The following is a 25,546-nucleotide window of genomic DNA, read 5'->3' as shown; positions in this document are numbered from 1 at the left end:
GGGCGATTCAGGTGCCAATGGACCTCCAGGAAAGACTGGCCCTGTGGGGCAACAAGGTCAACCAGGAAAACCAGGAACTGAGGGTCTAAGAGGGTTGCCAGGATCAGTGGTAAGACAAACGTTTCCCATTTGTTTTATGAGCCATTAGAGACACAAAGCGGAGTGCCTAAAACCCCCTTAACTGTAGTAACATTCATGTAACACACAGCCTCGAATGGCTTATTGATTATACAAAACGCTAGCAACAGCAATATAAGACATCAGTATTCAGAAATAGTTGAATTTCACATTAATGAACGTTATAAACAATTCTTCTGCCAAGTAAAATAGTTCTTAGTACAATATTAGCTTAACTGTATGCAGTTTATGGCGAGCATTGTGGAAACTTAGCATTTTGAAAGGGCTTTGTATGCGACTCATCCAATCAGAAGTTTTGGTAAATGCTCTATTCGTTTTTGTAAAACAAACCCTAATAGAGCATTTACCAAAACAATCTGACAATTTATTGATATATATATATATATATATATATATATATCACTTTCCATTTAGTAAACACTTTTAAGTGACCTAGAGTGTGTCAGATGCAGTCCCTATGGTTTAGGTGTCTTATTGACCTTGTCTAACCCTTTAACTCAATAACTATTGTGGTGGTGGTGTAGTGGGCTAAAACACATAACTATTAATCAGAAGGTCGCTGGTTCGATCCCCACAGCCACCACCATTGTGTCCTTGAGCAAGGCACTTAACTCCAGGTTGCTCCAGGGGGATTGTCCCTGTAATAAGTGCACTGTAAGTCGCTTTGGATAAAAGCGTCTGCCAAATGCATAAATGTAAATGCATTGTGTTGATTGTATTCAAACTGAATTTAATTTAGTTCTTCATGGATTTCAGGGTGAACAAGGTTCTCCAGGATCTGCCGGCCAGAAAGGCCCCCTTGGACCTATTGTAAGACATTCTGTATTATCAAATATACAGTAATTAATTGAGATTTGTTATTTTACCACATTCTTTAAGTAATGATACCTAAAAAAGGAATTAAGAGTAAAATACAGTTACAGTTTCTTGAAATGTATTGAATCCCAAATTGCTTCTTCTCACAGGGTCCTCCAGGTTTACGTGGTCTTCGTGGTGACTTTGGTTCTAAAGGTGAGAAGGGACACCCAGGTATGATCGGTCTGATTGGGCCTCCAGGAGAGCAAGGAGAGAAGGGAGACAGAGGAATGCAAGGCCCCCAGGGATCACTTGGACCCAAGGGAGAAACTGTAAGTAAAATTAAACTATAAGTTAATCTGGTAAAGTCCTGCATACATCAAATCAGCAGATCCTTCACTGGTGCCATTATACTTGTAAAACATTCCCTTATCATAACCTATTCTACATTATCACACATCAGGGGCCCTATTTTAAGTGCTATGCTTTAAGTCAGATGCGCATAAGTCAATAGGCATGGCCACAAGTTTTGGTATTTTCATGTAAGCATGCGTGCGGTAAGTCTAGATGCAAGTAGGGTTGCAGCGGTATACCGGTTTCACGGTATACAACGGTATGAAAAATGACGGTTATCATACCATGTACATTTGCTTATCTACAGTATTGAGAAAAAAACTGCAACCGGACGGAGAATCTCATCTGCGCATGAGCATCTCCTTTCCTCCTCGACTGCCTGTCAGATTAGTCAACTTGCCCCCCACACACACAATGACATGGTTCTCCCATTTAAGATATTTTGGCAGCCGTCCAAGTGATATCCTATTTAGGACTGCCGAGTCAAATTTATTGATAATCTCACAATCAGCTTAAGGCACTTTCGCAAGAGTGAAACAAGCTCGCGATCATGATACGCTTTGCTCTCGGGCACACGCGTGCAACAACCGGGCTTCCCACGATATTGCGGAGTGCAGACCTCAAAACTGACGTGACCCATTTCAATTCTAGTGAGACTTTCTAGTTTAAAGGGTTACGGAGAAAGTCGAACCTCTCAAACAGTAGACAGTCCTGACATGCCAAACAGCACTGAGGAGGAAAAGAGCAACACTGTGCTATGCTCCAAACAATAAAATTAAATCATTACACACATCACCTTTACAAATTTGTTTCAGGATTTTACATGAGTAAAAGTAACTGTTATATTTTGACAATGTTATAGTTTCATATGAAATAATCTAAAGGTAGAATCTATTAGACTTCATTTTCTATCAAAAGTGGCAGTTTTAGTTAAAGTTTCAAAATGTGTTTCAGCTAGTATTTATTTATTCATAAATAAAATAATTTGTTATTATTATTACTATTATTTAAGACTAGCTACACTGACATAACCATGGTAATGAGGAGCATTTCCTCCTGTGTAATATGTGTGTTCTGTTTGAATTATGTTTGAAATTAGGAAACAAACGGGATAATAAAGGGCTCATATATGTAAATATAGAGAGAACTCTTCCTGTCGCTTTTGTTGTTGACATCAACAACAAAAAAATTATGTCTCTTACTGCATGTCCTTGTACTGGAAAACCATGAACAAAACTATGCAACATAAAAGGAAATGCAACCCAGGATACATTAATTACAGGTTATGTTAAATCTATGTCGGGTCGCCACTTGATTTCCAGTGTAAAATCTGTCCTGAAGCAAAACCAGTTGATAAGCACTGAGTTAAAGGTACAGACAGGAGCAGTCTGGCCTCACTGTCGCGCACCTGCAGTATATGCCAATTATTAATAATCACTACATTACTACAAAAGCTCACGCAGCTGATGTTATTTTTCATTTCGTAGTTAATTTAACATGCTATGCTAACATGTACGCTAGCATGCTTTAGTTATATAACATGTTATAGTAACATGCTATTTTTTTTAGCATGTTTATAATTTGGTTTATTATTATAATTCTGAAAGCTTTCTTATTTATTCTATTTATTTTCAAAAGGGAGATTTTTTTTTACACATACTTCCATAAAAAATGCTTCAAGTTTCAATTATAATAAAGTGTTTGTTCAACCAAAAAACAAAAACCTTCACTCCTTTAAGGGTCATTGTAACTGATAAATAATAATGCTGTAATAGAGTGATACTGTGAAACTGAGATTTTTTCTGAGACGGTTATCATACCATGAAAATCTCATACTGTTGCAACCCTAGATGCAAATAGTTTTGTCGAAATTGCACGCACAAGGTGCAAATGGGCTAGGTCAAGTGCAATTTAATTCTGAGGTTTTGCTCCGGTTATTGCACCATCTGCGTTCAATTATATAATCCATTCCCGGTCAAGCACCAGCGATATAAACAAACACAGCACATTCATAAGAAGTTGGTAGTGTGAATGGGCTGTATACAATGGATTAGAAGAAAATAAATATGGATTTATGTTCTTTTGTGCATTAACTGTGTCCTTGTTGAATGTCAGGCATATTTCTATGACAGTGACACGTTTCTTTTACATGCATGGAATTTGTGGTTCTAGCCAGGATTTGGATGTAGGCTCTGTTAAATTATATAGAACCTAAGTATTATTAATAATCTGTTGCCACACAAATGTGTGTTTACGAATGCACTTTGCTTTTACTGGTCCATTTTGATTTTGGAAAATTTAATGAATTTATTGAAACACGAAAAGAAAATATATATATACCTAAATTCAAATTAGCGAAGTGATCACCGCTTAACGTGGTCACGAAAATTGAGCCCCAGATATTTTAACATACGCGAGACAGAATGTGAAGTTCATTGCATATAATATAATATGTTGTTTTCATGACTTGATGCATTGTATTTTAGGGAATGTCTGGTGGAACTGGACCTCTCGGCCCTGCAGGTCCAGCTGGTGTGCCTGTGAGTCTCATTTTAGTTTATTTCTTGACTTTATAGACTTTATGGAGAACTTGAATTAGATACAATGATGCCATTGATTTACATGTTATAGTGCTTAATCTTTAGAACATCCTTAAAAAATGATGGCTACCAAACTTGAGCTCTAAAGCGCCATAAGTTTATTATCCTAAAACATTGGTCTTTTTGATTAAATCTGAATGGATGTGATATTTCTCATAGGGTCCAAGAGGTATCAAAGGAGCTAAAGGTGCCTCTGTGAGTAATCTTTGCAAAATACTTCCTTGCATTTGTAAAGAATTGTACTGAGTCTGTAAAGTAGGCTATATCATGACCCATATTGTGCTTTACACAAAAATTACACTACTAATTTCTTTGTCTCTGTGGTTCAGGGTGGAGCTGGTCCTAAGGGAGAGAAAGGTGTTCAAGGTCCACCAGGACTACCTGTGAGTTTTATCGTTGTTAATCTATCTATAAAACATGTTGCATGAGATTCATCTTTGTTGAGATGGGAAAAAAGCATTCTTGAAAACCCTCTGAATTCAGCTTCACTTCCTTTGACTTTAGGGTCCCCCTGGTGATGTCATCCAGCCGCTGCCCATCCAGATCCACAAGAAGTCCAAGCGCTCCATTGATGCCAGTAAGATGCTCTCTGAGACGGACACTGAGGCTGCCGAAACCACAGGCACTGAGATTTTGACCGGTAGTGAAGGTGTGGATGAGATCTTTGGATCACTCAATTCCCTTCGCCAGGAGATCGAGAGCATGCGCTTCCCACTGGGGACGCAGGAAAGCCCGGCCCGCACCTGCCAAGACCTCCACCTCAGCCAGCCAGACTTGAAAGACGGTATGGTCGTCAGGTTACTGTGTGATTGACAAATTCCATGACCAATCGAAAGGTAGTTTGCATTTGAATCAATATTTATCTCTTATTCAGGCGAATATTGGATTGATCCAAATCAAGGTTGTGCCCGAGACTCTTTCAAGGTGTTCTGCAACTTCACTGCCGGTGCAGAGACTTGCTTGTATCCCAACAAAGCGATAGAGAACGTAAGAGCATGTGGTCATACAACTTTATATGTTTGTATATGAGTAGTTGATGCATAACATGTCCAAAAACTTTTTTGTAATCAATATCAAAATTGTTAGAATGAACATTGTGCATATTTTTGGTGCTGTGAGTGGTCATCATTTCCACTCATTTGTAATAGTTCGTATGGCTTCAATACGTAGTTTATTTTAAATGGTCCTGCTGTGTGACAAATGCATTTTTAAACATACAAATATTCCATGTAGTTTCTCAGCCAATATTGCCAAAACTTGCATGCATAATAATTATCTAAAAAATGTACAAAATGCTGTTTAATGTAGCTTTTTTTTTTAAAGTAGATGTCACAGTATTTTTTAGTATATCAGCTTACACATATGCATGTGCACATCTCCTTAAGACATCACCTTCATGAATCTAAAATGATCTAAATTTATATTTGACTTGTTTCAAATCCTCTCATAGATTAAAATAAACTCTTGGCCAAATGAGAAGCCTGGGTCCTGGTACAGTCAGTTTGCTAAGGCCAGCAAGGTGAGTAAATTAAACAAGATAAAAGATCATGATTTTGAATTCTTGAGCAGACGCAGTCAACTAAAATGCATAAATGAACAATAAAATCTCGAATAAACAGTTGCTGCTTTAAAAGACTACATTATTCAAGTGTAGTGCATTGAGAGTCATGAATTCATATTTGGATTTGTTGTTTTAGCTTTCATATGTGGACTCAAGTGGAGAACCCGTGAGTGTAGTCCAGCTGGGCTTCTTGCGGTTGCTTAGCGTCCAGGCCCGGCAAAATCTAACCTACCACTGCCACCGTTCAGTGGCCTGGGTTGACTGCTCTGCCGACAATGGCTACCAGAGGGCACTGCATTTCCAGGGTGCCAATGAAGAGGAGCTCAGCTATGAGACTAGCCCCTACATCAAAGCCCTCGTAGATGGCTGCTCTGTAAGTTACCTCATTTTGTTTCAAATCTAATAAGTGGACAAAAGAAGAAAAGATTTTTCATTTTTATATAAATATAATTAAATAACCCTCTAATTGAATAATTAATCCCCACTAGTAATAAAGATATTTTGTTTTATATGATAGCTATATGCTAAAATGTATGTCCACATACACTACCGGTCAAAAGGTTTTAAACACTTACTCATTCTTTATTTAATTTTTTTCTTCACATTTTAGAATAATAGTAAGTCATCAACACTATGGAATAACATAAATGGAACTATGGGAATTGTGTTGTGACTAAACAAAATACAAAATAAGTCAAAACTGTGTTATATTTTAGCCTCTTCAAAGTTGTCACCCTTTACCTAGAATTTGCAGACATGTACTCTTGACATATTCTCAACCAATTTCTTGAGGTATCACCCTGGGATGCTTTTTAAACAGTATTGAAGGAGTTCCCATCTATGTTGGGCACTTATTGGCTGCTTTTCTTTATTATATATATTTTCTATATTATAAAATTTTAATTGTATAATGAAATAAAGTAATATGGTGGGACAATCACATTTTTGTCTACAAAACTAATTTCAAACATTTAAGTATGCACCTTCAGATGAAAAGATTTTTAAGATCATGAGAAACATTTCAGTCAAGTGTTTCAAAACTTTTGACCGGGGTGTATGTGGACAGCGGGAGTAAGTTGTGAAATATTAAATAATACCAAGCTAGATTATTCATTCTGATTCAAAGTAATGGCCAGCATCATTCAATTACTGCCAACTGTTAAAATACATTTATACATTATAAATTCAGAATCTATGTTCTGATTACAATTGTCACATGTCTGACAAACATGTTGAGTGGTCCAAGCATCATCTGCAGCCTGAAACTGAACTTTTGGACATATTTTAGGAGTGATTGCATTTAGCTGCATAGGAAAGCAATAGGATGCTCCCTTGCTCCCTAATTAGAGAATGTCTTAACCTTCAGTGTGCTGTCTGGTCTCAGAACAGTTCAAAATGCACCATATGTTCATCCTACTCTGTATAAAGCAACATTTTCCAGCTTTTGGGTGCATCCGTTGATTCTCAGTGTGATAACACTCTGTGAATATGGGATATTTTAAGGAAAATGAGCCTATAGTCCACATACTTTGTTTAACAGCGTGCCGTTTTGCGATAAATCGATGACATTTTTAAAATAGCATATCGGATTAAACTAGAGACTACTCTTTTGGCACAGATACTCTTTTTGAAACATGTTTTAATGTAAAAATTTAGCCTCCCTAACTGAGATCAGTCGGTTTAAATTAAATTATGCATTGCTTATGGCAAAGCCAAAATATAATGTCCCGCATGTGGATGCGGGGTCTCAGGAGGTTAACATTAAAACAATTATTTTGGTGCACATGTGCCCAATAAAGAAATTAAATTTAAAAAAAACTCAACAAACATTTCACAAAAGTTGCAGTTTGGTTTTATTTTATTTGTAAAAATGCATTATGATTTTATAAATAAAATTAATTTAAAGTAGTTTTGAGGCTACTATAAGAATGCCTTGTCTGCAACAAAAAAATGGGTATCACTTTACAAAAAGGTTGTATTTATTAACATTACTTAACTGCATTAGTTAACATCAACTAACAAATGGTTAATGTTAATTTCAACATACATTTTTTTCAATAAAAGTTTACATCAATTATAAACTTAGTAACAATTTTATTTTAATTCATTAACCAACATTAATTAATGCTGTAAAATATAGAAATAGAAAAAGTTAGTAATGTTAAAATATAGAACCTTATTGTAAAGTGTTATTTCCTTTACAATTCCATTTATTTTGGTTCTATAAGAAGATACATTTGCAACTAAAATATGACGATTCTCAAAGTCACAGTTTGGTGTGGAGTGGGCTAAATACGCAAAGTGCAAATCATGTCTTGGTTACATTATTAGGGCCCAATGACTGAAAGTGCAGAGGACCTATTGTTCATCTAAGGATTCTTCTTCTTCTTTTCAAGGTTTTGGGGCACTTAACATGCTTAAAAACGTATGAAAGTTTGCACACACGTCAGAGTTGTCGGCCATTAGGCCTGGACAAAAGGTCACACATGGGCATGTAAGGCGAGCTCTGTAGCGTCACCTTTTGTCTAAAGTGATGGGGTCATTTTCACCTACAGTCACCAGACTTGGTACATATATTGTTCTCATCAAGCAGGACAACTTTGAAAAATAGTCTTGAGCTCCGCCCAACAGGAAGTTCACCATTTTGGATTGAATTTGGTATTGTTCTTTTTTTGATTGCAGGCCCTGAACTTTTAAATACTCCTCCTAGGGGATTCATGAGACTGTCACTACATTTAGACAATATTATGCCAAGACATTGAAGCTGCTAAATTGTGAATGGATTTTTTATATATTGAATGGTATTGTACAGCATGTGTAGTTTCGAATGTACATCTATACTCGGGTGTATTTTGACACACCATATATTTAATCACACTTATGACATGAATGTGGATAGGGTTGGTCATGGTCATAGGGCCATCAGCTGGCAACAATAGATATGACACTTCGAATAGACTGAAAAAACAACCCCTCTTATTTTCACCCATCACATCAGATTTACTCAGACTAGTGTCAAATTTAATAAAGTATGGGAATTTTTTATATTTGACATGTTACACACATTTATTACATTTGCCACACACATCAATGTTGTTAACCATTATGTCTGAGCAGAAGGTTCAACATGGTGTCTTGTTTACTCTAACAAATGCATGTGACCATCCTGCATTGTTATCCAAAAGTCACAGGCTGGAAATGGACCAATGGTTCTTGAGCCTGTCATTGCTGCTTGCAGCTATATTTTATTTAGTCTTTTTTCTAGAATGTTTTACTATCTACTTTAGATAGTATTCAATCTTTCCTCTCAAATGTATTTCTCTTTTTCTCTCCCTGCAGTATCGTAAAGGTTTTGACAGGACAGTGCTGGAGGTGAACACCCCACAGGTGGAGCAGCTCCCTCTGCTGGACATCAAGATATCAGACTTTGGGGAGGACAATCAGAAATTTGGTTTTGAAGTGGGACCTGTCTGTTTCCTGGGATAAAAACACACACATGCTGAAGGCAAGGGGAATACAATCACAAATACAAAAGACACACACATTAAGCACACATACACACACTTAACATGCACTTGACATAAATACAACCATGTGTCAACACTAATAAAGACATTTGAAGTTACGTTTAATAGGTGGGACGCATACATAAATTCATACATACACGCATTGTTGTGAAACAAAGTTGCACACATGTACATGCCCAGGGAAAAACACACCCAGCAATGGATGGACAACAGAGGAGAAGAGAGTCATGTCGAAGCGTTCTTGCAAGAGAGGAGAGAAGATATTGATGAACATGGTGGTGTATTCAGACGAGTAACAGAAGTGTGTTTGAGCAGATACAGCTGGCGTAAAGAGTCAGCTCCTGCAGAAAAGCCTAAAGTTCTGGCCCCCTCTCTCCTACATCTCCCCTCCCCACTGTTTCTCTACTGAGATTTTCCACTCTTCCAACCTCCATGCCTGATTGTTCCTTTCATAGTCCTGTGCAAGCTCCACCCCCTCATACACTTCACTTCCTTCCTTACCATATATAGAATAGATTCTGCAGGTACAAAATTCAAACTGAGGAATGGATAAAATTTTCAATTACAAGGTGAATTTATGCCATTATGAGAGAAAAAAAATGAACCCTTTCAGTACTGTAATAAAGTCTTACTAGAAATTGAACTTACCAAGTATATGCAATGAAAGCCATTTACAGTGTAAAATTGTACTGAACTTGATATTGTTGTACATTTATTATAGATGATGAAATCTGTAAGAATTTACAATTCATGCCGTGAACATACTGCCAACTTACCAGTCCAGTATTTCTCTACAGGAGCCATTATAACTTCAGCCATATCAGTAGATATATATACTTACATTTGCATTTTGTCTGACAATCTTTCATGTTTGTAAATGACTGAATGCACACTTTGTGCAATTTTGATCCAACATTGACCATTTATGTGGACAGTGCTCCGGCTGGAATTGTGCATTAGAACCATTTGTACAGAAATAATATTTTATTGTATTTATTTTGTGAAACAAACAGGTGCTCACAAGAAAATGACCAAAATACTCACAGTACAAAGTAATGTGGTGTTTCATCTGTAATTTCCTCATCAGTCTATTAAATATGTCAATTAAACCCCAGACAGCATGTCTGCCTTCTCTGTATGAATTATACCTGCTTGTGATCAATTATTGGTGATATCAGGTAATGTTGCATTATTTCAATGCAGTTCATTTGCAGCTAGAGGCTTAGGACAGTTTAGTGGAAGTGAAGACAACAAAAAGATCAAAATGTTCTCATTTTCAGGCAACAGTGGAGAAGGGACAGAAGAAAGAGAGGGAAGGAGGCAGTTGGGAAATATAGTTTGCTTGTTTTTTTATGTATATTGTTTTCTTTTTTAAAACAAGAAGAGGGGAATGAAAAGCTACAAAAATTATTTGTGAATTAAAAGTTGTTTGTGTGGTTTTTTCACAAGGACAATACGGCTCGGTTTGCTTTTGTCAGTGAAAGACACATTTATCTTTACAAAATATGGAAATATGGTGCTAAAACCATATGGTGCTATGATGTAATATATAATCTATTTAAAGAGCTGTTGGACTCCTTTGTTTTTCTTGAACCCATCTCCTGTTATCCTGTTAATATTTTATCTGCCTCTTCATTTGTCTGTGCCAAAGTCCCATTTTTCTTCTTTCTTTGAAACAGCTCAAAATCAAGATCTCCAACCCACATTAGATGTCTTCACATGTCTCAGTGAACCAATTTGCATGAAATCTGGCCATTTTCCTCCAAATAACTTTTTTATTATTATTATTCAACTATTAACAAATGTTATGATTTACTCCTAATTTTGTTTCAGCTTTTTTTAGTTTGGGTTTTGAACTGTTAACTGTCTTAATTATTTGACGATGTTGTTTCCGGTCCAAACTTTCCCATTAAACCACACATCAACGCATTTCCTCCTGTGTGAACTTAATTGTTTTTTTGTTTAGTTTTTAATTGGGTTGAGTACAAAATAAATATTCACACTTCAATTGTATAAATATATATCATTTTTAGTATCATTTATTACATTTTTTACAAACATTACTTTTACAGCAATTAAAATGAATTTTTACAAGGACAATTAATTCACTTTAAAGGATGAAGGCACAATTTGGAGACTTTCGACAGTAGATAGTAGAGTGTTGTCAGCCAATGAAAAGGCCACCTGTATTAATGAGGAAAGTTCATATTAATTAAAAATAAACTGATTAAATTGGAGAACAACATATTTCTAATTGAAGTCATATGCATTTCTTTTAGTTTTTCTGCTAAAAATAAGTTTAATGCAAGCTTCTTACCAGCAACTTCAATGCTGATTCCAGTAATATATCGACTGTCATCGGAAGCAAGAAAGGCACATGCATCAGCGACTTCTGCAGACAGAAAGACAACCAGGAGTAAGCGAAAGAAAATAAAGCTAAAGCAAACAACAATGACTAAATGTCTTTACAAGCAGAATGCATAATACAAATACACTGCCTGGCCAAAAAACAAATGTTGTACACTCTAATATTTTGTCGTATCGCCTTTAGCTTGGATTATGTCATGCTTTCGTTGTGGCATTGTTTTGAAAAACGAATGCAACGTCACAACATTTATTTCCATCCCAAGTTGACTTAATTTTGGGCAAGATCTTATATTGATGACGGGACAGTCATCAAAAGTATAAAGTCTTCTCCAGCACATCCCAAAGACATTCAATAGGTTTAAGGTCAGGACTCTGTGGTGGCCAACTCATGTGTGAAAATGATTCCTCATGCTCTCTGAACCACTCTTTCACAATTTGAGCCTGATGAATCTTGGCATTGTCATCCTGGAATATGTCAAGGAAGAAAAATTCCATTGATGTGATAACCAGGTCATTCAGTGCATTCAAGTAGTCAGCTGACTTCCTTTTATTGCTGCATAATGTTGCTGAGCCTTGGATAATGACCCAATCATAGGCTCTTAAGTATCTGCTTATTTAAATCCAAACGTCAACTTTTTTGTGTGTTTTGGCCAAGCAGTAAGTAGTAATACTTAACTGAGACACTTGTTTAAAAGCTTACATATTCTAATCATTCAAACATATTATTAGAACATTGTTTAGTACGGTACTCACTATTGCAGTTGTGAAAATATTTTTATATAATAAAATATATTATGATTTACCAGCAGGCTCCCCCATTCTTCCCATTGGAATAATGGATGTGAGCTGAACAAAACATACAAAAGTAGTGCACAAAGTTACAATGTGTGAGATTTTTAATTAGGGCTGTCAATTTAAAGAGAACATTTTGAGTGATTAATTATGTAAAAAAATTATGTCATAAAAATGTTGTTTATCACAGCCCCGATCCATACGTAAGAATTGTTGGAAGAATTTCTCAGCTCTGTAGGTCCATACAATGCAAGTGAATGGTGGCCAGAAATTTGAAAGTCCAAAAACAACACTAAAGCAGCTTAAAAATAATCCATAAGACTCCAGTGGTTAAATCTATATTTTCAGAAGTGATATGATAGGTGTGGGTGAGAAATAGATCAATATTTAAGTCCTTTTTTGCCATTAATTCTCCTCCCTGCCCAGTAGGTGGCGATATGCACAAAAAATGTTAATCATCCACCAAAAAAAAAAAAGAAGAAAAAGAAGAAGAATGTGGAAGTGAAAGTGGAGATTTATCCACCTTTTTCCTGAACACGGAAGTGTTCGACGATTCATCAGTGTTCAATTTCCGGTCTGCAGTGTTTTCACCTGCATCTGCATATATTATTAGTGGGGAAAGTATTACATTTACAGAAAATGTCTGATTGTTTAATGATTGAAAAAGGTTCAAACAATTTATGTCCTGTATTTAAGTACCGAAATTCAAGTTTCAAGAAAAACACTTTAAACGTGCAGACAAATATTACCATCATTACTGTGCTCTTACGCTGGGATTTTGTTTTACATGCTCAAGTACCAGATATAACAGGGGTGTTTTCGTAAGCACTAAATGAGAATTTAGCTGTATGATTTGTGAAACAAATGTGTACACTATTGATATGTTTCCACATTAAAATCTTTAAAAAAAAACAATCTCACCCGTCACTAATGTCAACCTCGAAATGAGACGTGAGGACGCCGCCATGACAGTCAACGGTGCAATGCAGTTCCAACAGTGTCCACTAGGTGCCACCAAAATTCCCTTTTAAGACCCCTTGACTTTCAAAGTCATTAACAGACCGACTGTTAAAGCAAAGTGGGTAAGTATGCCTCACCCGAGTAGATGACATGAAGTGATGGTCCGAGGTGATATCATAAACTACTTTGATTTATTATGACAGCCAACAACTGCACAAACTAAGTGTGAAATAAATGTTTACTCCAAATAACACTGGTTGTTGTTCTTCATCTGGATCGCTCGTTTTGGTTAGATTTACACTGCGTCACGAGATCAGACTTAGAAAACAGGCAATTAGAATCATCATGGTGCCGCCTAGTGGTTGCTCAGGAAAACTGTGGATAGTAAAGAAGGACTTAAATATTTATATTTATATTTATCATAAACGTCTAAAAGACATCTGCTGAATGTCTTATTGACATCCGGGACATTGACATACGTCTTATAGACTTATTGCCTTTCACAGTAAATATTGATATGCGATTAATTCAATTAGTCGGCACTTCATGTAATTAACTACAAAAAGTAAAAACGTATCGATTGACAGCCCTACTTTAAAGTAGTAACTCCATAGTCACACAATGCCTAAAAAACATAACATAAAACTTCACACATACATTTATTTGTGTGGATAAATATGAAACCCAATATTATTTCTCACAAACGTTATAATGCAGATAAATTCTCCCTTACTTTACTGATCACTTTCTCTGGCACTTGATCCGTCATGGGTGTACTGATGAATCCCGGTAGCACACAGTTGCAACGTATCCCAAATCTGAAAGTGATTCAATAATATACTAGTTTTTCTACTCAGTATGCAATTTGCAATCACACTGAGGCAGTTTCTCTCTAAATATAGAATTTGTTTTTTTTAATTGAAGCACTATATCAGCATGAGTGAACAGTGACTCCACAAACCCCAAAGAAAACATCTATAAGGCCGCAGGGTGTTTGGAAATTACAGGTCTTGTTACTGTGTGACGTCAGAGTTATATGGTCACATACTTGCTCAGTTCTTTGGCTGCAGTCCTAGTAAGTCCCTCCACCCCTGCTTTAGAAGCCGAGTAGTTTGCCTGGCCAATATTCCCAACCTAAAGCCAATCAAAGACAAAAAAATACATGTAGCTATAGGCCTGAAAATGTGAATGACTTTTGTAACCATCAGTGGTTTGGACAGTTTGGTGAATAATGTTAAATGCTCACTGTAATAAGTAAAATTAGTAAATTAATCTTTTAAGCACTACTAAACAATACATGCATGCTGCATGTTGTAAATGGTCGACCTTGCCCACGATACTGCCCACAGTGATGATGGAGCCCTTCGGGGCACCTGCCGAAACTAGAGCCTTGGATACTGCCTGAGTCATAAGAAATGTGCCCTAAAATTGAGAGTGAATTAAGAGAGAGAAACGAAGGAATAGATTGGGAGAATTTGAATAGGCAATCTCCCCAACATCAGATAAAGATATTTTTCTCTCTGTGCATTCAAAAGCAAAAACTGCCTTTTAAAAAATGGCTTTTGTGCGGTATAATGGGTATATTTTTTCTTGGGGCAATTATTATATAATATAGTTACTTTCCAGACAGTATTACCTTTAGGTTAATGCCAATGACTTTATCAAAATCCTCTTCTTCCATTTTAAGAAGAAATTCATCTTGTGTGATCCCGGCAGCATTCACACATACAGAGGGCGGTTGGAAGTAGTGACGCTGCAAGAATCCCAACAATAAACAGATTATGAATATACCATAATTATGAAATAACGAGACTGGAATGCTTCACTGGAACATAATTCATCCAATCCCTGTCATACTTGTATACTTGTCACTAGTTTCTCCACACTGTCCTTTGATGACACGTCCACCCCCAGTGCCATGTGCACCTGACCTTTGAGGTCACGTGACATGAGTTCCAGGGTCTGATTGGCTGATTCCTCATTGCAGTCAGCCACAATCACAGATGCACCTTCAGTGGCAAATCTCTGGCACACTGCCCTGCCAATGCCACTGCCACCCCCTGACACAAAAAGACGATGGGTAACCCTAAGTTAGGACACAGTCTGACCTCTAATATGATAAACGAATATCTGATATTTACAACTTTAGCAAACAAAGACCAATCACATAGAACACAATGCAAATCAATGTCTGATGGTTTAATGATTGAAAAAGGTTCAAACGATTTATGTCCTGTATTTAAGTACCGAAATTCAAGATTCAAGACTTTAAACGTGCAGACAAGACAGTTTATACAAATATTACCATCATTACTGTGCTCTTTCGCTAGTATTTTGTTTTACGTGCTCAGGTACCAGATATAACAGGGGTGTTTTCGAGAGCACTGAACGAGAATTTAGCTGTATGATTTGTAAAACAAATGTGTACACTATTGATATGTTTCCACATTAAAATTAAAAAAAAAAAACAATCTCACCCGTCACTAATGTCAACCTCGAAATGAGACGTGAGGACGCCGCCATGACAGTCAACAGTGCAATGCAGTTCCAACAGTGTCCACTAGGTGCCACCAAATTCACTTTTAAGACCCCTTGACTTTCAAAGTCATTAAGGGGACTGAGACTAAAAATCTTCTGTAGTCCTTCAACAGACTGAGTTAAATCAGATGTGATTTGTGCATCTGACAAATGTGCTGTGTGAACTTTATGTAGGAAGGAATTGTATCTCTTCCGATATTTTGGTTCAAGTCAAGTCAATTTGATTTGTATAGCGCCTTTCACAACACACATCGTTTCAAAGCAGCTTTACAGACTATCAGAATTAACAGACGATAAAACTGTAATGTCTATAAAGTCGATTAATCATCATTGTGTAATTTAGATAAAATACGATTTTTAATAGTGTTTAAAAATAATTAAATGATAATTGTATTAATAACCCCAGTGAGCAAGCTGTAGGCGACTGTGGCAAGGAACACAAAACTCCATAAGATGTAGATTAATGGAGAAAAATAACCTTGGGAGAAACCAGACTCACTGTGGGGGCCAGTTCCCCTCTGGCTAACATTATGAATGTAATGTAAATATTAATTATGTGTAGGTAAAATCATGGTTTAAAATTATTAAACTAAGTGTTAAGGGTCAGTGATTAAACATAGATTGTGTTTGAACTGTAAGATTAATGACCAAAGTCTTTGAAGTCCATCTTGATTAATTGCAGAAGTTCACATAGATGCAATTGTCCTTGTTAATTGGCTGATGAAGGCTTTTGTTGGCAATAGTTAGTCTAAGCATTTCATTTCAGGATCGTAGTCCATAAATAGACCGAGGTGATGCAGGTTGGAGTTGGCATCATTTCATCCTCTGAAGTCCGTCATAATAGACTGAAGTGATGTATGGCACCGGCTGCATTTAGTCATCATCATTCTGCAACATGTAGCAGTGAGTCCAACATGAAGCAGGAATGGTGCTGGATCCAGCCGGTTCTGGTGACCTCAGGATAGGAGTCCCGAGGTTGAGACATGGAAACAAATGAAAAGATGTAAGCGTAGATGCCATTTAATTTATTGCAGAGTTGAAGATCATGCTCAATGTTTCTGGTTTCTGGTTCCGGCAGACCCAACTAAAGCAGCCTAATTGTGGGTTGGAGGATAAATTAGGTGTATGCCTGGCTAAATAGATGAGTCTTTAGTCTAGACTTAATCTGAGAGAGTGTGTCTGCATCTCGAACAGTGTTTGGGAGACTATTCCATAGTTTAGGAGCCAAATATGAAAAGGATCTTCCTCCTTTTGTGGATTTTGATATTCTAGGAACTATTAAAAGGCCAGAATTTTGCGATCTTAATGAACGTGTTGGAATATAGCGTGTTAGAAGATCACTTAAGTACTGCGGAGCTAGACCATTCAAAGCTTTGTACGTAGTTAACAGAATTTTAAAATCAATACGGAATTTAACATGTATCCAATGTAACGATGATAAAATGGGGCTAATATGATCATATTTCTTAGTTCTCGTCAGCACTCTGGCTGCTGCATTTTGAACCAATTGAAGTTTATTTATTGATCTTGCTGGACATCCTCCCAGTAATGCATTACAATAATCTAGTCTTGAGGTCATGAACGCATTAATTAGTTTTTCGGCATCAGCAACCGAGAGCATATGCCTTAATTTAGCAATATTTCTTAGGTGGAAGAATGCTGTTCTACAAACATTTGTAATTTGATTTTCAAAGGACAGATTGGTATCAAATATAACACCTAAGTTCTTCGCTGTTGAAGATGATGTAACAGTACATCCATCTAGAGTCAAATTATATTTTAGTTGCTTATTTTTAGAGTTTTTTGGTCCAATAATTAGAACCTCTGTTTTCTCAGAATTAAGTAGAAGGAAATTTCTGGCCTTTCAATCTTTTATTTCATTGATACAGTCTGCTAATTTTGAGAATTGTGAAATTTCACCAGGTTTTCAAGAAATGTAAAGTTGTGTATCGTCAGCATAACAGTGGAAACTTATTCCACGATTCCTGATAATATCTCCCAGGGGAAGCGTATACATGGAGAAAAGCAGAGGCCCTAAAACTGATCCCTGTGGCACTCCATACTTTACTTTTGTTTGGTTTGACAATTCCTCATTTACATAGACAAAGTGGTAGCGGTCTGCTAAATATGACCTAAATCATGCTAGTGCCACTCCACAAATTCCAACATAATTCTCCAGCCTATTCAAGAGAATGTCGTGATCTATCGTGTCGAATGCAGCACTAAGATCTAAAAGCACTAGAAGAGAAATGCAGCCACGATCAGATGATAAGAGCAAGTCATTTGTTCACTCATCACTTTTTCTATTCACACTGAACAAGAGAATAGATGTCAAAGCAAAGATGTTCCTGCTGAAATACCATGCTTTTCTAAATTAGGCAAATCGAGTTTGTTATTTAGGAATACATATAAATATCAAACTCTATCTAAAGTTTTGGATCTTCTGAAATCATTGTACAATAATAACGCAATGAAGCGGATCTCTGTGTTTGTTTGTTTGTTTTTAACAAACATTATTTCACATTACAAATATTCTGATAGCCACCATATACACAGGCGGTCAAAAGCTTGGAATAATATACAGATTTTGCTGTTCCGGAATGAAATTGGTATTTTAATTTACCACAAAGTTTAGTCGGGACATTACTAAAGTAAAAAAACAGCTCCATTGCTATTTGAAAAATAATAATAATTATTATTATTTTTTATCAAATCTAGACAGACCCCATTTCCAGCAGTCATCACTCCAACACCTTATCCTTGAGTAATCGTGCTAAATTGGTAATATGGCACTAGAAAATCACTTGCCATTATATCAAACACTGCTGAAAGCTAACGTTTTTGAGTTGCCACAGTATGCAATAAACTGGCATATCTTAAGTTCAATATTAGGTCAGAAATGGCAAAAAAGAAACTTTCTCTAGAAACTCGTCAGTCAATCATTGTTTTGAGGAATGAAGGCTATACAATGCTTGAAATTGCCCAAAAAAGATTTCATACAAAGGGGTAACTACAAAAGACTTCAAAGACAAAGGACAACTGGCTCTAACAAGGACGGAAAGAGATGTGGATGGTCACATTATGTCTGCATAATAATATTTAGTAGGGTAAAGTTTAATTAAAGTTTAATATTGATTAAATATTCTCTTATGGTTCAAAAGAGATCGTCTGAAAAGTCCACACACTATGCTAAAACCTTACTGGTGTCAAAATGTTCAATGCAATTGCCTTATTATTTCCTCATTCAAGAGCACCTTCATATATTTTTTTGAAAAACTTCGGAGCATATCGGATTTGCCTTGCATGTTCTGTCTTAAACACTTATTAAAAAACATTTACACATTCTAAAGATTGTATGCACAACTTACAATTTCATTGAATTAATGAATGAATACTTGGACACCTCCGACATTTTTGTGCTGTAGGTCCCTTACAAGCGCTGAAAGCCCATCGGAGCAATTTTAGCATTTAATTCTCCAGCTACAATAAGCGTTGACCATTTGAGGTCAATGTTTAATGCCTGTAGCCTATTATGCCTATAGTCGTATATTCTTATACCTATATGTGCTAATGATATCATTGTAAAATGATTGACTCCAGAGAGCACAGATAGGAGAAAATGAATGTCAAACGAATAGCGAGCCAACAACTTCTGGAGATAAGGTAGAAGTTCAGCGTTAGTTTTGCATCTTTGGACCTGCCTGCTCCAGTTTCAGTTCTGCTTAATATAGATTATACATGCTGGTGTAACTTACTTTTATAGCACAATTTCCCATGTTATTATCACAAAACCCGATCTGGATCAGATTTTTTACCTCAGTGAATGCACCAGAGCCAAACTCGTTAGATCGCTCTTATTTTCCAAGCAATCCTTATAAAAAAAAATTGTATGTGTATCTGTCAGGTTTTCATTTCTGGAACAACATGCAGTACTAATAATTAGGTACTTTTTCCACTGTCTTTAGATTAATGTTTTGCACTGTACAATGCAGAAACAAAACATATGTAGTGCAACATGTTTGGCAAAAAAAAAAAAAAGGAACAGTGAAGTGACTGATGAAACAGCATGCAGGAACAGATGTAAAGAAGCAGGTATGAAGAAACAGCAGCTAGCTTTATACATGGCCACACCACACCTGCATGGGCAAATTTATTATGAATACACTTAAAAACAGAAAATCGGAACCCTTAAAAACCAACCCACTAAAGCCCAAATAAATGCCTTATCTTCACTGAGAAATGCTCTTATACAGCTCATCACTTCAACCTAATAATATATACAGATTAATATTGGTATACTGTTGGGTAGGTGCGAGAATAAAAAGCAAATGTGCAACTAACCAGGAGAGAGAGAACAAAGCTTCAGAGTTGATCCTGCTGCTTTTCTTGCAAACAAAAAGCAAGAGAAGCACTAAATAGTTTACAGGGAAGATAACAAACACAATGTCTCCTTTATGAACACCATTTATCAATCAAATACTTAATGCGCACATCAATAATAAGGGAGAAGAACATGTGTGCTCAAAAACAGAGAATTGAGCTTGATATTAGCAACCACATTCTCTTATAAGAGTGCTCAATAAGGAATGCACATAGACACTGACAGACATAAAAATGATTAAAAATTGCACATTAAAACCATCTTATTGGTCACTTAGATGCATGCCACTTTTTTAATTCATAGTCATTGAGATAGATATATTTAAAAATGCACTTGTTACACTGGACCAGAATTAGGGAATTTAAAAATGTGCTTAAAAATTCTTAAAAGAATCTTGAAGTGACCATTTACAAGAAATGTACATGTCGATTAAAGCCTACTGATTAAATTCTACCTATAAATCATAAATTTTACCCTAGAATGTTACTGAATTTGTCAATCTAAAGAACAGCATAGCATTATGGCTTAACCTTTGTGGGTAAAACCAGAATGTTAGGGTGTAGTGACTAACTGAAACATTTGTCATGAGCCTGTTTGTTTATATATTTCAAATAATGATTTTTATATTTTAAACATTTCATTCAAATTTGGTGAATCTTTGCTTGTCTTTAAAAACAATGCATGTCTGCAAATATTAAAACAGCAAATTATGTTTTATATGTGTACAGGGACATTTAAGGTATAATACATTATAACCCCTCCCCCACCCCCCTTCAAGCACACCTGGTCCCACCCTGGACCCCCAATCAAAATGGTCTAGAACCACCCCTGCATTTTGGTTCTTTAAGTTACAGTATAGGATGTCATGTGTCTAATATGTAAGCTATTTTTAATATATCTGTATTTTTGTTTATTAGATTATATTTAAAAAGAAGATTGACAAATTTGCGAAATAAGAGAAGGGACATCATCACAAGGCATTAAACAACCCAATGGGATGAATATGAAATTAACACGCCTGGAAAGGACACTGCGTCGGTCAATACCGTAGTCGAAGGACAGCACAGGTGTAAAACACCTCAACTGCAGCGTTTAGGCCTAAAATGTAAGCCCACTGTCTTAGACTCTTTACACGATTGTTTATGTTTGATTTTACATAAAACATTTTTTATTTTTTTATTTTTACGAAAAATACACCCATCGTGTTTAATATTCTAGGCCAGTACAGCGCTATTGGTCAGCCTCCCTAACTAGCTAAAAGTCATTTAATTTGAAAGAAAACGTAAACAACATTAACACAAAAATACAAGTAAAAGTCAGGGGCGAATAATACCTTTTATTTATCATATAAAAGGAATGGAACCTCCGTATTACACCTGTGATCTGAAATGAAAACCCATCACTGGTGTCAGAGGAAATAAGGAGAACAATTAATTAGTCTGTGTTCCCATGTGGCTGTTCGAGTAAATGCAATTCAAGTGTTTTTATCTGCAGCTTCTCCGCCCAAGATCAGAATCAGAATCAGCTTTATTGCCAAGTTTGCTTACACATACAAGGAATTTGTCTTGGTGACAGGAGCTTCCAGTGCACAACAACACAAACAATACCAAAAACAGCAGCAAGACATAGGTCATTAAAAATAAGAATAAAATAAATAATTATACATATACGTACATACACTCACCTTCATACATACCCACATACACACACATAGTGCAAATCTATTACAAATCTGTTATATAAAGAACAAAAATACAGTATATTATGTACAGTGCAATGTATGTAATGGCAGAAGTGGATATGTTGTATAATATAATGGTGAGTGGGGTCCAGAGATATTTTACCAGCCTTTTTCCTCACTCTGGAAGTGTATAGTTCTTGAAGGGGGGGCAGGGGGCAACCAATAATCCTCTCAGCAGTCCGAACTGTCCTTTGTAGTCTTCTGATGTCTGATGTCGTAGCTGCACCAAACCAGTCAATTATTGAAGTGCAGAGCACAGACTCAATGATAGCTGTGTAGAACTGTATCAGCAGCGCCTGTGGCAGGTTGAACTTCTTCAGCTGGCGAAGGAAGTACAACATCTGCTGGGCCTTTTTCACAATGGAGTCGATGTGTATCTCCCACTTCAGGTCCTGTGAGATGGTAGTGCCCAGGAACCTGAATGACTCCTCTGCTGCCATAGTGCTGTTTAGAATGGTGAGGGGGGACAGTGTTGGGGTGTTCCTCCTAAAGTCCACAATCATCTCCACCGTTTTGAGCGTGTTCAGCTCCAGGTTGTTTTGACTGCACCAGACAGCCAGCCGTTCAACCTCCTTTCTATAGGCAGACTCATCGTCATCTCGGATGAGGCAGATGACAGTGGTGTTGTCTGCAAACTTCAGGAGCTTGACAGAGGGGTCCTTGGTGGTGCAGTCATTGGTGTAGAGGGAGAAGAGTAGTGGGGAGAGCACACATTCCTGGGGGGCACCAGTTCTGATGGTACAGGTGGTGGAAGTGAATTGTCCCTGCCTCACAAGCTGCTGCCTGTCCGTCAGAAAGCTGGTAATCCACTGACAGGTAGAGGTGGGAACAGGGAGTTGGTTTAACTTAGTCCGGAGAATAGTTGGGATGATTGTGTTGAAAGCCGAGCTGAAGTCCACAAAAAGGATCCTTGTCCAGATGTTGCAGGACATGATGCTATCCCATGTTGACTGCATCATCCACAGACCTGTTTGCTCGATAAGCAAATTGAAGGGGATCCAGAAAGAGTCCAGTGATGTCCTTCAGGTGGGCCAACACCAGTCTCTCAAATGACTTCATGACCACAGATGTCAGGGCGACAGGTCTGTAGTCTTTAAGTATGATTTTTGGTTTCTTAGGGACAGGGATAATAATTGAGTGTTTGAAGCAGCATGGGACTTCACACTGCTCCAGTGATCTATTGAAGATCTGTGTGAAGATGGGGTCCAGTTGGTTAGCACAGGAACGAAGGCACACTGGTGAGATGCCATCTGGGCCTGAAGCCTTCCTTGACCTTTGCTTCCGAAAGACACGGCACACATCGTCTTCACAGATCTTGAGTGCAGGTTGTGTAGCAGGACGGGGGAGGAGGGGGGTGGAAGGAGGTGTTAATGTTTGTGTGAAGTGAAGGTCCGAGTGCATGTGGGGTGTGAAATTGGGCCTTTCGAATCTGCAATAGAACACATTCAGGTCGTCAGCCAGTCGTTGGTCCGCCACAGGGTTGGGGGTAGGAGTCCTGTAATTAGTAAGTTGTTTCAGGCCACTCCACACTGATGCAGGGTCGTTAGCTGAAAACTTTGTTCACAGATTAGCTTCTTTTAGCCACTCTGAATTCCTTATTCAAGATATAATTTTACAAAGATAACAAATCCCTCCTAAATATGCATGTTTTACAGAGACCCAGTTTAGAAATCTATTTGATACTTTTGAGCATTCTTGGGGTCACTGAAATGCCATTTTACCTGTAAAAAATATTGTTTTGTAGCTGTCTGACGCTATAAATGCTTTCTTTAGAAAGTTGGCCTAATTTCAAAAGACAGTCAGAGTCCTTATAATAAACAAACAAATGAATTCACAAGTTCAAACTATGGAAACTAGGACAACATTCATACACTCATTCTGTTGTTACCTGTCTACTTTATTTTTGCACAGATTTATACCTTTCAAATTGTCCAAAGGTGACAAACTTGGTGACCAGTAGTAATATACACTACACTTTACCTTATACATTTGTGTAATTTTTAACCTAATATTAAACATACACATCTGAAAGCATGAATACTGCTAAATTTAGTGAGTTAGTTGTTAGATAAGTTAACCGTTCCATTACTGTTTAATCAATTATCTGACAAGAGCTGTTTAGCTATTTGTGCAAATGTTACAGGTAATCATGTTAAGGTAAGTCAATCAATTTTCAAACCTTTTCTGAAAATTAGGGATAACAGTAGTATGATGTATAAATAATTGATTTATCCACATAAATATGCAGAACAAAATAATCCTACCATGTAATGGTTCAAACTTTATCATATCACAAAATCACTTCCATGTAAAAATGCTCTCAGTTGATAGGAAGGGAAATAAAACCTGGAGGGGGACAAGAAAACCCTTTTACTTTCCTGGGTTATGACAATACTTGCATTATTTTAGGATCAGTAGTAGCAAATGTTTACCTCTGTGCTTTCTCTTGTAGTAGCAGTATGCGGAAAAAAGAGCCACAATAAGGCCGATAAGGAAAAAAGAGCAACCCACCACTTGATTTACAATTCTGGTAATTCGAGTCCGAGTGTGGGAAAAGAAGATAGAGAAAGTGACAGACCAAACTACAGAGAAGTATTACAGACTATGGCATGTAAACTGGTTTATACTTTAATTTCAATTGAGGCATCTCCACCTTATGTTTACATCATATTGACCTGGATCAGATATTTGTTTTTACAATATTTGTAATATTTACAAATTATAAATAAATGGGTTGTTGAGTTGGTGAGGTTGTTACGGTTCACTCGCCGACAGACACGGTCACATATCAACTCCTTTCATTTTCAGGTGATTACATAAAAACAACAGAAAATCAATGGACAGTCAATTAGTGGGCCACTATCTTAACTTAACCCACTGCACAACGAGAGGTTCTTTCAGACTGCTATGTTCTACTCGGCAGGACACTTTCACCCCTCTCTTGAGCATCATCTCCAGGTATGAATGGGACTGGTAGCTCCAGTTCCCATTATCCATGAATTCTGTTGAGATCACTTCATTAGTGACCTTTGATCCATCTATTAGCCAAGTGATATTAATGGCCTGGGGGTAGAAATCATATGCATGGCACTCCAGTGTGGTCAGCTGACCATAGTGAGCTTTCTCACTGGAATGTACAGTAATGATGGGTGGCATGGCGGATTGGTACGGTAATGATACCGATAAAAAAATAAATAAATAGGCTGATACAGATAATTTGCCACTTAACACAATAAAAGATGAATAGAAGATAAAAAGCAAAAATAACTAAATATAACATGATTATTGATATGAAAGAAGGTTATTTTGTACTTCTAAAACATTTTAACACTTCTGTTTTGCAGTTAAAAAAACAACAAATCTCAACAGAACATTTTACATGTATGTACTGTATATGAAAGAACATAACAAAATCATACTATGCATATGTTGGGCAGTTCCACAGAAGTGTCAACCACATCATGGAAAAATAAAAAGTTTAAACCAAGGAACAAATCCCCTTTTAAATTCTGTATGTATTATAATAGATAATGCCATCCAGACCGCTAGAGGGCGCCACTTGCTCACACAGTGCTGAATGCAAAAACACATCCTTTTATGGTTTAGTAACCACGCAAGGACATATTGTGATTTCAATCTTAATTCAATCAATCAAAGACCATTAAAAGACAGTCAAAGTTTGCAAGTTTAAAAGAGTTTTGAAAGACATCATCTAACCTATAGGTAAGTGATGTATTCACTGTTGACATCTATTTATGGCAGTTTGTCAGCATTTACAAAAGCGAACGAGAA

The 25,546-nt window shown here is 36.8% G+C and overlaps 2 protein-coding genes across 8 annotated transcripts in view; one reads left to right on the top strand and one right to left on the bottom strand.

Moving 5' to 3' along the window:
• LOC127619647 (collagen alpha-1(XI) chain-like) overlaps positions 1-8,937 on the top strand; it is a 53,985-nt gene extending 45,048 nt beyond the window's left edge. For all 6 annotated transcript variants that reach the window (XM_052092601.1, XM_052092600.1, XM_052092602.1 and 3 more), the window contains 11 exons: positions 2-109; positions 895-948; positions 1,104-1,265; positions 3,774-3,827; positions 4,047-4,082; positions 4,217-4,270; positions 4,392-4,671; positions 4,762-4,874; positions 5,338-5,406; positions 5,585-5,821; positions 8,788-8,937. In XM_052092601.1, coding sequence (XP_051948561.1) covers positions 2-109; positions 895-948; positions 1,104-1,265; positions 3,774-3,827; positions 4,047-4,082; positions 4,217-4,270; positions 4,392-4,671; positions 4,762-4,874; positions 5,338-5,406; positions 5,585-5,821; positions 8,788-8,934 — 1,314 coding nt within the window. In that variant the 3' untranslated portion in view covers positions 8,935-8,937. The remainder of the gene's footprint in view (position 1; positions 110-894; positions 949-1,103; positions 1,266-3,773; positions 3,828-4,046; positions 4,083-4,216; positions 4,271-4,391; positions 4,672-4,761; positions 4,875-5,337; positions 5,407-5,584; positions 5,822-8,787) is intronic.
• Positions 8,938-9,085: 148 nt separating this feature from the next.
• LOC127619648 (estradiol 17-beta-dehydrogenase 8-like) lies at positions 9,086-15,633 on the bottom strand. 2 transcript variants are annotated; one of them, XM_052092606.1, is made up of 9 exons: positions 15,572-15,633; positions 14,952-15,154; positions 14,731-14,847; positions 14,421-14,516; positions 14,143-14,228; positions 13,828-13,912; positions 12,146-12,188; positions 11,293-11,367; positions 9,086-11,159 (listed from the first exon to the last, which is right to left on the bottom strand). In XM_052092606.1, the coding sequence occupies exons 1-9, from the start codon at positions 15,615-15,617 to the stop codon at positions 11,140-11,142; spliced, it is 771 nt and encodes a 256-aa protein (XP_051948566.1). In that variant the 5' UTR covers positions 15,618-15,633; the 3' UTR covers positions 9,086-11,139. The 2 variants fall into 2 exon arrangements, 1 of the variants encoding a protein (XP_051948566.1); XR_007967592.1 differs by lacking the exon at positions 9,086-11,159 and adding an exon at positions 12,658-12,731.
• Between the last annotated feature and the right edge of the window lie 9,913 nt (positions 15,634-25,546).

The sequence above is a fragment of the Xyrauchen texanus genome, chromosome 26, assembly GCF_025860055.1.
Source record: "Xyrauchen texanus isolate HMW12.3.18 chromosome 26, RBS_HiC_50CHRs, whole genome shotgun sequence".
Classification (NCBI taxonomy): Eukaryota; Metazoa; Chordata; class Actinopteri; order Cypriniformes; family Catostomidae; genus Xyrauchen; species Xyrauchen texanus.
Note: the sequence above shows the minus strand (reverse complement) of the source record. Positions and strands in the feature narration are given on the sequence as shown.